We start from the raw sequence: 13,334 nt of genomic DNA on the forward strand, positions 1-13,334 counted from the left end.
TCCTGCTGCTTGCAATCAATGGGATAAGGCTGCTTTAGTCAGGTTTCCAGAGTCCTGTAATGGAAAGCAGCTGTCCCTATCCAGATTGCACCAGACATCTCCACAATTACTTTGTCATCTTCTTTTGGTCAGCTGCATTACTCAACCTCCCAGTACTCTGTGTTAATAACACCAGCAATCCCAGAACTGTACTCCACATACTTTTTTCTTAAAACCCCCAACACTAACCTGAGGATGTCTGTATTGCTATTTGCCACTCAATACACAGATTTTACACTTGTTATGTGTCAAATTATGAACTCCAGGACTTTGTATTCTACTGAAGTGGGCTGCATGAGCCACACATCTCAATGTGAACAATTTAAATTACTCTAGGGCAAGCCTACTTGAAAAGTCCTCCCCTTCTTTTCCCAAGCAGCACAGAACTGGACAAACTGACAACATCCAACACTATCTGAAACATTTAGTTTTGCAGAACCATTCAGATGGCAATGGAAGTTCTCAGTGTTTACACAGCTATCTTCAGTAAGCAGTAAGGGTCACAGTGCATCTTGCCTCCACCATTAAAATAGTACCACCTAATAATCTGGGGGAGGGGAAACTTCCTTCCATTTTGCGTTAATAAATGTCATTAAAACATAAGATACTCAGTTATTTTGTTAACAAGGTTAAATAACTGCATGTCCATCAACTATACCTTTATTCTGAAAGCTCACTTTAAGTAACAATTAAGTCTCTGTTTCTCTAGTGAACTGCTAAAAACCAAGTAGCTCATTCAAATTCCACGAGTATGTAACTATAGTTGCCCCTTTATTTAAAAAAACATAATTTAATTTGGAGCCATGGCTGCCATCTCCCTCTGTCTTTGCATACACCAGCTTTAACAGCTCCTTTGGGAAGCATTCATGGAAGTGGTAATAGGTGTGGTAATTTCCATTTTCTGTTTTCTAGTTCAGAGAGTAATTGAATCCAGTCACTATTGCGATATCTTTCTGGCAAATCTTTGTTGGCCTCCATGAAATGAGCTGGAAGTTTGATTTCCGTTCTCAGCAGGCGTGTTTGTGTGATACAGATGAACTGCTGTAACTGGCAAATTGGAGGCAATTTCAGCAGAGATTCCTAGGCTTAAATAAGTGCAAGAACAGAACTTCTTTCACCTCCAGAGAAGTCTCCTCTTTAACAGTCCTGAGAAATGACAGGACCAGATTGGAGAGTTGGGATTTCTGCTGTTGCAAGACACTTTGAAGTTTGTTTTATTAAACCAGCACGCACATGAAATGACTAGGAAAAAAACCCCAAGTCATTATGAAATAAAATCTTGAGGCAAAACAAGCTTTATCACTCTCTAAAACTGCTTTCTATCTCTGCTGCATTTTAACTGGAATACACAAGTATTCTATTTCCTGTGACAGCAACATTCACTAGTCTTCATTCCAGTTACACCTGTTTAGCTCCCCATGACAGCAGCTAGTGCAAGAGCATCAGCCACTGACAGACCATTAGTGGCATTCTAGGCAGGTCCGTGAATTCTGCCACACAAGGCATTTCAGAACCAAAATACAAGGTACCAGGTGAGTAGAGGCTGAATGTATGACTAGACTAAGATTAAAAACTTTATTTTTTATACAAAACAATAATAAATCCAAGCAGATAATGAACTAAGTGTGTCTTCTCATTTTCCATCTTTTCTTCTTTCTCAATAAAGTCTATCCACAGTTCAGTGTTAAACCACTCCATATTCTGCAAAAACTATGATGTTTCCATCTTGTATCCATGTTTTTCTAATTCAGCTCTGTATAGAAAAGAGACAGATGTATTGAAATACCGATACAATACTGTTAGATGTTTGATTTTTTAAAAACTAAATATATTACACAATATACAATCATTTTAGAATAGCAATGTCATACTGCTTTTTGATTCATACCAATAACCTTAACCTCACTTACTCTGTAGTTCTTGGACTCCAGCTTTTTATCTTAGATCACTACAAGTGACTTCTCAGTGAAAACTCCAAATATTTGTTTTAATCACACTTACTGCCCTCTGACCCACCACATGGCACAAAGCAGCACCTATGCATCTGCAACATTCCAAATGCATTAGAATAACCAAAATATTATCTTATAAATATTCTCAAGAATCTTATATATTATTCTCAAGATTTCCTTAACTCAAATAAGTTCACTATTCTATTTGATTTAAATGCACATGCTTCCAAAACAATTGTAAGCTTTTTCTTTGCTTTTAGAATAGTGCACTCCAGAACTTTTATTTACATCTTGGTGCAATACACCTTGCAGTGAACAATTCTGAGGGAAATGATTGTTGTCCTTAGTTGTAGCCAGAACAGCAAGTCAGGAACTACAATTGTTATCACTCCTGCCCTGCCACCACTTTGCTTCTCACCTGCCTCTGAACACACCAGCCAGGATGCATCCTATTTTATCCCCTAGTCTTAGCATATGTGTATCTAGATATGAAAGTACAAATCTCTAATAATATTTTGGGTTAGTTTGCACATTTAGTAGTAGGGTTTTAGAAGTGGAGGACTGCAGCATTTGCTTTCTAGAGATGAAAGAAACATGCTACAACCAGGCAAACCACTATATGGTCACCAATACTGCAGGCTGCAACTAAGGACAATTATGGAAAGTTTGTCTAGATCAACTATGTCTATCAAGAATTACACTATTTCTTGGAAGTCTGTTTCATTACATATCAACTTGTTTTCCAGTATTACCATTTAACTGCCTCTCAACCATATAAGAAATAACTATACCAACGATTTTTTATGCAGAAGATACAAAAAGAATTGCTTTCTCTGGAGTACAAGGGAGATCAACCCAGGAGTTTAAGCAGGCTGTATTACAGACAGTTTGCTCCTCATGCAACATACTGAGGGATTAATTATAAAATCTGGCTTTGTTCTGAATGCTTGCAACAATTTAAGTTATAATTATGCGTCAGTGAAGGATTACTGAAACTACAAGTGACAAAGAGGATTAAGCAACTGGTTTAGAAGCACCCAAATTGCTATCACTTTTTTTAAAGCATGTAATTAACAATTACTTTGCTGTTGTTGCTCATGAACAGTATGTTCATCACACAGGAAAGAACCTTAACGTTAAATACAGACCACTAATCTCCAGAAAATTTGCCCATCTGGACAAAGAACAGCGGTGCTGTTTTAAAGTACAGACAGAAAACTGTAACACACTTTGCAGACCACATAGCACAAAGGGATAATCTTGGATGCCTTGCCATTAATCTTGGCAGTACAATTCAGAACTTTCACACACACATAGAAAAGTCATTAGAAAAGGATTCACTCATGTTAAATTGACTGTCAGTGTATCTCAACTTCCCATGATCTTTACACTGTTTGCATAACAGAGCAAAATTCTGTCACCACAATGTCCTACGGCATATTTCAGTAGAATTATTAAAAGATGAAATGCTGATCAGTACTTCAGAGTCTTGTAATCCCTCAGTCTGGTTCTAAAAGGCTTTAAATAGAAAAGCAGAAAGTAGAGCTTTCATTTCTTTCCTTTTCTGATCATTATTTTTTTAAAGTAAGCAGATTTCAAACTTTCAGATATTAACTAATCAACTCCATTTTAAATATTTTACCTGTCTTCTAGAACAGTAGGTTTAAATAAAAGTACCTTAACTGATTGGAGAAATCATCTTCTACATTGTCATCATCCCAATTGTCTTCCCAGACGTGTGCATCTTCATCTTCATCTAAACCAGTCCAATCTAAAGACAGAAAAGCAGGTCTAAATATTGTATGCTGCATTTCTTTGGTACCATGTCTTACCAACCAATTAGCTCAGCCACAGAGAAAGGCAGAGTTCTGGTAAATTTAACAGAGAAGCCTGGATTACATTCAAGTGTTTATGAGACAGAAAGATCTAAAACACACCTCACAATTTCTGTAATTACAACAAACATGAAACTTGGTGAAAAAAAATCATTACATGCTTCACATCATGGCTTGCGAGATTAAACATTCCTAAGAGATATTTTGCATACTTTTGGATAAACTGTAGCATCATCCTTCCAGATGTGTATTTAAACACTTAATTCAGACTTAAAAAGTAAATATGTATCAGATGCTTTTGCCAAAACACAGACACATTCTCTGTTCCCTCGAATCATATGCAGTCAGTCTATGGATAAATGACAAAAAGCTATCTGTGATGCAGAAGCAAAGGCAGATTGAGACGAGCATCTGCAAACAGCAGTTGATACCTCTAACCAGCTATTTCTGGGTTCCCAAGACAGCAGAGGCTGTCTTGCCTTTGTAAGGAAATACTTTATGTCCATTTACTAACCTTATTTATATTTTTCCTATAATAAAGTAATCTGGCACATCACCCTTGACAAATTACAGATCACACACTTAATGCTTCATTATTAAAAAAAATTAAAATCAAACTAAATAGTTTAGAAAAATAATGAAAATGAAAGGCTCAGAATCACCATGAAGACATAAATTGGCTTACTTGATCTTTTTTTTAGTTTCTTGGTTTATTCCTACTGAAAGACACAGTTTCTCAAATATTAAAAAAAAAGCCCCCTAATTTTGACATTGGCAACTTTATATTTTTCAAAGTCTGTTGGTGCATTTAAAGAGATAACACTGCTCTTCCCCTTCCATTCTGGTAAGCCATCTGCTGCCCATCCACAGAAAGCTTTGAGGACTAAGGCCTAAAGTAACATTAAGCACTGATGGAGGTATGGAGGGAGTAGGGGAGAAAGTTAGTGGGATAAAACATTAAAAACTAATTCACTGTGAACAACTAACTTTCTAAGAATGAAGCCTGGTCTTTGCATTTTCTCCTCCCTTTTCTAACACTGACAGGCAACAAAATTAATATTTGAGATTCACCAGGACAGGAAAATCCATTTGTCACTGATTAAAGACACACGTGTGGAAGGCATTACAATTAAATTTCCCTACTCAAATAAATCATATAATGGGAAAAGATGAAGGAGCATAGAAATTGTGCTGAGAGCAAAAGAAAAAAAACTGAGAAGAAAAAGTGAAGAAAAAATGCTGTATATAAAAATGCATTATTTGGATTTAGTTGTATTGGTAGTTGCTCAAAGGGAAGGGCTTATATTCTACAACTACCTGCAATAAGCTTTGTCCTTGCCAATTGATAGCTCATTGATATTTTTGTCAAAAAAAAACCCAACAACTTTACCAATTATCTGGATTTTGAAGACAGAAAAAACAAAGCTCAAAGAACTTAAAATTAACACAAAGTCAAACTTTTCTATCTGCAAACATACAAGTAGCTCAGACAGAACTACAAGCTTGAAAAAAAAAATCTCCCAGTAACTCATATCCAGCACAACAAACAGCAGCTTCAGTCATAAAAGGTCAGCTGGGCAGACTGCAAAAAGATGCTCTAAATCACACTGAGTAAAGAGGAGTCAGGCCCACATCATCTTCCACGCTGGGGTGCGGAGGAGAGTGAAAGTAAAGTCTAAATTACATTCTCATCTCCGTGGGACAAGATTCTACAGCATCTGTATATTGATACTATTACCCCAGAATTGTGTAATACAGTTATTATTCCCCACTACATGATATGCTTGTGACTAAACAAAAGCAAAAAATGGTAGAGCATTATCTGGGATTGAAAGGATTAAGATCACTTGAGAGTCCACTGCCATTAAGTATTAATAATATACACCGAAATTATAACCATGTCATGGCTGGGCTTCTTAAAAATGTGTTTTCACATCCTGATCACTGATTGTTTTCTTTTGCACTTGGGAAATAAAAAACAATTTTTAGGATTTTAGGGGTTTTTTATCCCCTGCTCTATCACTTTACACATCACATTTTTATATTCTGAAATGCACTGTATAAAAGATTCTTAAGTCACTCATTTACATGTTTTTCTCTACTATAGCATACTTATGCTATACTTCTAAGTATCCTATAAAAATTGGGCAAGTCTGTTTTTGATCCATAACTTGATTTCATAAATTGTTTAAGTAAATTTTAAGGTTGGAATAAACCCCAAAAGCCCGTGTTTTCATCCCTTAACATAGATTCGCATTATCTCATTTCCTTTGGATAAAAACTGGGTAATACAACACATAGTTCTACTATTGCTAGAAAGTGGTGTTTTAATTGGAAAGAACAACAATTAAGAATGGGTTTGAGCCCAGTCATCACAGTTTTTTCCTAAGCACTACAGATAACAGTCAAAGTGGTCTGAACACTCAACATCTCAAAACTATGACCCCACTTGAGGTTTCAAATAAGCCCCTTTAGAGGTTCTTACTTTCTGCAAGAAAGAACATATAGAAGCTTGATGATGGTCACTTTTTAAGAGGTCTCTGTTCTATCCAGACAGCCTGCACAGTACTTTTAGCATTACAGCTAGAGTCAAGTAAAACTAATTTCACCTTCAGTAATACTACAATTCAGTGCTCTGGCCAATCCAAGGTCCAGAAGCTTCAGAGACTTCCCCTATTGTGAATACTTAATTTACATTAAGTAAGATAAACTTTTTTTTCCTGTTTAGGAAACACTTATGAAAAAGAAAGTATAGTCTTGTAAGTTACTTTAGCTATTATCCTAACTACGTCATGAACTTTCTCTATCAGTACACGCAAAAATATTAATTTTAGCAGTACTGAAGGGTTCAGAACACCTAAGGCTTGTAAAGCCATAGAAAGATCACATGCAATAAGGACATTAGAGAAAAAAAATCCTGACGTTACATTCATCATGTTATACATCATTTCTCATGATCCACAGCTTGAGACAATCCCAGAATTAAGGACATAAAAAGCCAACATGCCCTAATAGGGATGTTTCCAAGACTATCTCTGTCAAGGGTCACTGAGTTGTTTTATTGAATTTAACTTCCTCATTAAGTATATCTGTATCTATGAAAAGCAAACCAGCATATACATATCTGTGCTTCAAAGGTAAAGAGATTCAGAGTAACTACAGAGCGCATTATTTCCTTTTCACACATTTTTCCATCTTACGATCAGTTTCCAGCCCTCATCCCTCCTCTCCCTCGCGATTCTCATCTCCAGTGCCAAGAAGCAGTAAATTTCTCCGGCACTTGTTCCCGGCTCTCTCGCACAATGACACAGCACTTCCAGCGCGATGTGCCGAGCGCCGTGACACCGGCACAGAGCCGTGCGCGGGCACCACGACCGCGCTCGATCGCGGCTATGACGGGGCTGCAGCCCCTGCCCGGGCGGGGGCTGGGCAGGGATCCGCGGGGCACCGAGGAAGCTCCGCGGGGCTCAGCCCGGCCCTGCCGTGCGGCAGCACAGCGGTGCCCCGCGGAGCGGCCGCAGAGTCGCGGGGACCCGCAGCAGGGACGGCGCACACGGCGCCCCGGAGCCACCGCCGCTCCCGCCCGCCGCGTCCTGCCCGCCCCGGCCGGCCCAGGCCGCGGCGGTCCCGCCTGCAGGCCGCGGCCTGTCGTGTCCTGCCGTCCCGGCCCGGCCCGCCCCCGCCCGGCACCTTCAGCCGGGAACTCCTCAAACTCGTCGTCCTCCTCCAGGAGCCCCAGATCCACCGGCTGCTTCTTTTCCGACATGCTGGGCCCGCACCGCGTCCCGCCGCCCCGAGCCTGCTGGGATCCCGCGGCCACCGCCGCGCCTGCGCCGCTGCCGGGCCCGGCTCCGGCCCGCGCCTGCGCCCTGCCGCTCCCGGGTCCCGGCTGCTCCCGGCCCCGCCCGCCGCTCCCGGGCCCGGACCGACGCCGGGCTCAGGTACCCCCGCGGGAAGTGCCGCTTCTGTCCTCAGTGCTGTGGGAAGAACAAGCCCGTTCCCTGCAGCGTCAGGCCAAACTGCACAGGCCGCTGCCGCTACTGAGTGCGTCTGTTCTCTACATTCTTGCATCACTGGTTTGTACTCAGGCAAAAGCTATCGAGTATCAGCCTTGTCTCCTTAGTCTGTAAGTCATGGTGTTAGGGTTTTTTCCCTTCTGGCACTTCAACATAGTGTTTCAAAAGGCATGGGGAGGTTTAGGTTGGACATTAGGAGGAATTCATTCACAGAAAGAGTGATCAGACGTTGGAATGGGCTGCCCAGGGAGGTGGTGGAGTCCCCGTCCCTGGAGGTGTTTAAGGAAAGCCTGGCTGTGGCGCTCAGTGCCATGGTCTGGTTGACAAGTTGGTGTTTGGCCATAGGTTGGACTCGATGATCCCAGAGGTCTTTTCCAACCTGATTGACTCTGTGATTCTGTGAAAACTTATAACTAATTTGCTGTCTTTTAAATTCCTTGTCCATCACATCAGAGAAACAAGCAAGCAGCTTAAAAGAGAGTGTTTGACTAAGCTATTCACTAAGAGTTTAGGGTGTTACATGAAAAGTAGAAATGCTACGGGTTTTATTATTCCGAAGTGTATTCATTCACTTAAATCTAGATTCTGTTGATGATATCGACAAAGGCAAAGTTCAGCACTTAGTAGCCTGAACAAGTTTGTGTGCATGGCAGCACCAGTGGCTTCTCTCCCAGCAATCACCTTACAACAATGCTGCCAATTTGGTGGAGGGGCTGGGATTTTTGCTCTGTGAGAAGCTGATTCACAAGGCAGTGACTTTCACAGCTGGGTTATGCTGTGGCCTAGGTTTAAAGTCAGGAAAACAACAAAACACTGGTGTGGGAATTCATTTTCATTGAGTTCGAACCCAGCGTAAGTATGTTCTGCCATGCAGCCACAGGTAAGGCGAGGTGGGAAATGAGCCCTTCTGCCAGGTGAAAGGTCTAGTTGAGTGGTTACGTTCTAGTTTTTTGTGACAGAAGGACTGACTGACAGTGATGACTGTGAAATTATGAAAACTCTGGTTTAATAAATCAGTATGTGAAATCTTGTTGTAACTTAGCTGGGATTTTCAGCAAGTCATGCATTTTGGAATAATAGATATATTGCTCCAAGACAGTACAAGATAAAGTCATAAAGTGGATAGGGGTCTGTCATATCAAAACCTTGCAATGGTCCATGATCATTCAGTTACTAAGGCTCATATTCAAACCCTCTAGTTTTTGCCTAACCTAGAACTTGACTGAACTGTGAAGTCTGGATAACACCGGGGAATAATGAGATACTCAGTTTCACCTAGATTATCCAAGAAAGAATGTAACTTGGAAACTCCTATGGACAAGTAGCTTCAAGTATCCCTGAAACAGGAAGCAGCCTGAACTTGTTTCATAGACTTTCCCTACGTATCTGCTGTAGAGAAAAGACGCAACAGTCCTTTCCACCCCTTCTTTCTCTTCCTTCTCTGCCAAGCTGCTGGTTAGGAAGCTCTGGAATGCCCATGAAAAGAAGAATCTGCACTTCCCAAGAGAATATGGCTGGCCACTGCACAGTGAAACAAGTAAAATCAAGGACTCCTGAAGCAGTGCCTTACTGATGTAGAGTCGGACCAGAATCAGTCTTGGATTTGAGGCCTCCTATGCATTTCCCACCTGTGGAGCTGAGTATTCCTGTATCACCAGTTACCCAGACTTAATCTTGTGTTGCCACAAAAATCTGTAGTGTCCAAATCTCCTCCTTTATTATAAATCTCAAATTTTTGATGGTTCTCTTAAATTTGTGGTTTCTGGAGTTTTGTCATTAAATAAGGAACTTGGCTCTTGTTTAAAGATGAGAAAAGTTTGTAGCCAAAGCAATTAGAAATTAGCTTAGAAATATGAACAAAATTTGTTTCAGATTTACCTATTTTACTTGGAAGATTGCTTTAAAATCATGATTTTAAAAATAAAAACTCTGAATCCATTGGTTTAAATCCAATACCACAGGTTTTGTAAGCCTGGAATTTCATTAGCTTGCCTAGCCTTTTTAGGAGATGAATGCATGAATGCAGACCTCACTGTCATTTCCCAAATGCTTTAACTCTCTGCTAGTAAGATCTCCAAGGGCATAGGTATCTGGCATGTTGTGTTTCTCTCATCAAGGTATGCCCATCCTCTGTTGCCTGAAGAACCTGATCTGTGAGGCATTCTCCAAGCCAGCCTGCTAGACCTTGCAGAAAAAGTCCCAGAGGGCAAGGCAACAGGCTTACTTTCAGATTTCCACTATGTCCAAGTTGGATTTGACCTGGTGTGAGTGCCAAGTGTTTGCTGGTTGTTTGGGGATCAAACTCCTCCAAAGTATATACAGGTATTTTCACTCATGGTGGAGCAGATTTGACAAGTAAACAACTCCGTCTGCAACAGCAAATAGCCTACCAAGGAGAATCTCCTGGCAGCTGGTGGATGCGTATGACATACCATATCCCTGATGTATGTTCCTAACAACCAGACTATACAGTAAGCAAATAGAAAGAACTTATTCTCCTGCAGGTAGCTGTTAGAAAACACAGTTTTTAGTGCCAATCTTGTGGCTGGGATTTCTCAGCAGAGGCACAGGATTAAATCATATTTTCTTAAGGTTTCTTACTGGCCTTTTTAGGTAGCTTCCAGTCTGTAGGCTTTGTATAACCCACACTTCACTGCCTCCAGGAAGCATTTGAGGAACTTACATTTCTGCACTGAGAAAAGATATCTTCAAATTCCACAAAGCGTCACACCATGTAAAAATGTGATGATGCAGTTTATACTACTCAAGCCTTTTGGTGGACCCAGCCCCATGGAATAGTTTTAATTCTTTAAGGAAAATAGCATAAGGATTCAGCTGTCCAGAACAGATTTTCCAACGTGGAAAATTTGCAGGAGGGTGTCCAAGCTCCAAGTATGATCAGAGCTTGATAGTTTCTAGGTAGACCGTAAAGAATAAGAGTTGCCTTTCAGCATCTACCCTATGCAGCCAGAGTGGGGAAAGGCCATGGATACCTCTGAAGAGCATACTGCCAGTGATTTTTGTTTGATCCTTCCCCTGTCCCAAGACTGGCAGCAACCTTTACAGTCACCAAGCCTGTATCTCACATGGCCACAGGACGCACAGAGCAAGGATTACTTTTGATCAAATTAGGGAAGGCACTTCCTACATTCCCAAAACAGCATAAGGGATCTGCTTTCTTGGAGCTGCAGCCCCTGCACAGTACACCAGCTACATGCTGAATAGGTTGGTTTTCCAAGACCAAGAGCCTGACAATATTGGGTGCTTCAGCAGAGAGATCTACATGCTTGTTGCATGGAAATTCAAGGGAAAAAATTCCTATAGATTTCAGTGGTTTGGGATATGACTGTCTCTATTAAAATCTTTAGTTAAATATACCCTTAAATGGTAACATGTTAGAAATAATTGAACAAGGCAATCCTGAGTAATTCATCAGTACCTCTATTATTCTTTCCAGAGTTGCACATCAGCTATTTACACAATATTATTTGTTTTATTTTTTTTATTCAGCATGTTTTATGCATTAGTATCAGAAAAGCCTGTCTTTCTCTTGGCAAATGTTACTGCAAGTTGTCTAGCAGGGAGGTGGATTATGTAGATTTATTTATTCAGAGTGTAATTTGAATAAATAAAAAATGGAAATAAACCTTATTTTCAGAATTAGAGCCTTTTATTTCCTTCAAGGTGAAACAAAAAGTGTTTGTAGTACACTCATTAAAATTTCCAGATTTTTTTAGGTGGACTACGATTCATTTCAATGCCTGGGCCAATTTTCTTTTATTTGGATGCTTTAATGTCTGAAAGCATATTCTGAGGATAAGATTAAGAAGGGAAAATAGAACAGATTGGAAATTAATTTGCTTATAAGCAGTTAAAGGTGTCCTGTTGAAAAAAAAACGTCAAAGCTATATTAAGTATTTTAGATATATTGAGTAAACTGTTGTTTTGGAGGTCTGCATGGTTCCAGGCTACCATACAGTATCTATTCAGAGAAACCCTGTGCTGCAAAGAAAATTGGCATAGTATGTGGACGGATCAATATCATGTGAAATCTGGATACAGACCTACATCTAATGGTCCTCCAGCTTGGACATCTATCTCATATCAGTTGTGCCTGCAAATCTTATCTGGGTGGGAGAGGGACTGTCTTATTTATGGTCCAGGCTGTTAGATATCCAGGAATGCACCTAATTCCTGAAAAAAAAAAAACCAACAAAAAACAAAAAACCAAACAACAACAACAAAACCCACAGGAAAGCTTATTACCATTGTTACCATTCAGAATGTGAATTTCTGTGCAATGCAGAGTATCTATCCTGTAGTGTATTGGGCAGTCCAAGTACTGATTAATGCATCCTAGGAATCCCTTCAGAGATAGTGTTCTGTATCTCAGGATAGTACTGCATGTCATGCTGTAGTTTTTTTGGATTAAATTGAAGGAAACTGTATCCCACATTCAGTGCATCTGGAAGTGAGGCACGGATTGCCCTGCTTCTTTCAATAGCTCTGCACAACTCTGAATCCATGGCATTATTCCTGAGGTCAGTGCCTTTGGTTTGCCACTATTTGTTTACTCATGCCTGCAGAGGTCCTCTTTTTCTCTCCAGCTGCTCCATCATTCACCAGCACCTCCTGGTAGCCCACCCTGCTCCCACAGCCCATCCGTTCTCAGAGCTGACCCTCACTGGGGTCAGGATGCGATTAGGTGGCTGCAGATCATAAGGAATATTAATCACAAGGAACACTTAGATGTTGCTTTACAGACTTCCTTATGTGAAATATGCTGTGGCAAGCTATCAGGTTACCAGTGGGTGAAATAGAAACAGTTCTCTCTTTGCCCTTGACAGTCAAAAGAGGGTTTGATTTATTTTCTCATTTTCACTCAGTCTAAAGGCAGCTGGGCAGTATTGCTACAAAGCTCTAGCTGTGTGTCATTGTAATAGGGGCAATATGTTTGTTCACTTCTGCTCTCTTCCTCTGTCTAATTGTTCTATTGTCTTTCTGATTTCTCTCCACATTGGGGCTGACAAAATGTCTCCCTGGGTTTAGCCCTCTAGCCAAAACTTAACGGGCTCCTAATCAAGAACTAACACCACCAGCAGGCTATTTCCTGCCTTTGTTTACCATTCCTGGTATCATCTTTCTTCTCTCAGTCCATCATTACAAATTTTCACTGTTATTTTCCTTTGACTCTTCCTCTGTATAGGGTGCAGGAATCTTCCTAAATATTGTTACCCTTTCATTTTCTGGCCACTTGATCTCTGGCCTCTCAGCTCTACATCCTGGAAGAGTACCAGATACATCCAGAACCAGATTTTACAAAGCCAAGTAGCCCTGGGATAACTGCGTATTCCATGTAGCTGTATAGGCAGAATGTTTATTGCTGAACCACGATGCAAATTGTAAGGATGTTTTGAACATAAAAGGGATAACCACAATGGAATTAACCACTAGGTGCCTTTCACCATGACTTGAATTTTGTTGGAAGTATC

The 13,334-nt window shown here is 40.5% G+C and overlaps 1 protein-coding gene across 1 annotated transcript; it reads right to left on the reverse strand.

Annotated features, from left to right (window-relative positions):
- Positions 1–1,587: 1,587 nt before the first annotated feature.
- Positions 1,588–7,679, reverse strand: LOC138106371 (26S proteasome complex subunit SEM1). Its single transcript, XM_069006881.1, has 3 exons — positions 7,517–7,679; positions 3,669–3,762; positions 1,588–1,792 (listed from the first exon to the last, which is right to left on the reverse strand). Exons 1-3 carry the CDS (start codon positions 7,590–7,592, stop codon positions 1,750–1,752), a joined length of 213 nt encoding a protein of 70 aa, XP_068862982.1. The 5' UTR covers positions 7,593–7,679; the 3' UTR covers positions 1,588–1,749.
- Between the last annotated feature and the right edge of the window lie 5,655 nt (positions 7,680–13,334).

Source organism: Aphelocoma coerulescens, chromosome 2, assembly GCF_041296385.1.
Source record: "Aphelocoma coerulescens isolate FSJ_1873_10779 chromosome 2, UR_Acoe_1.0, whole genome shotgun sequence".
NCBI classification, from domain to species: Eukaryota; Metazoa; Chordata; class Aves; order Passeriformes; family Corvidae; genus Aphelocoma; species Aphelocoma coerulescens.

Coding starts and splice junctions, on each gene's coding strand:
- LOC138106371 (XM_069006881.1), bottom strand. CDS start 7,592: ATGTCGGAAAAGAAGCAGCCGGTGGATCTGGGGCTCCTGGAGGAGGAC. Junction 3,763..7,516: donor TGAGGAGTTCCCGGCTGAAG/GTGCCGGGCGGG, acceptor TTCTGTCTTTAG/ATTGGACTGGTTTAGATGAA. Junction 1,793..3,668: donor GATTTCTCCAATCAGTTAAG/GTACTTTTATTT, acceptor TTTTCTATACAG/AGCTGAATTAGAAAAACATG.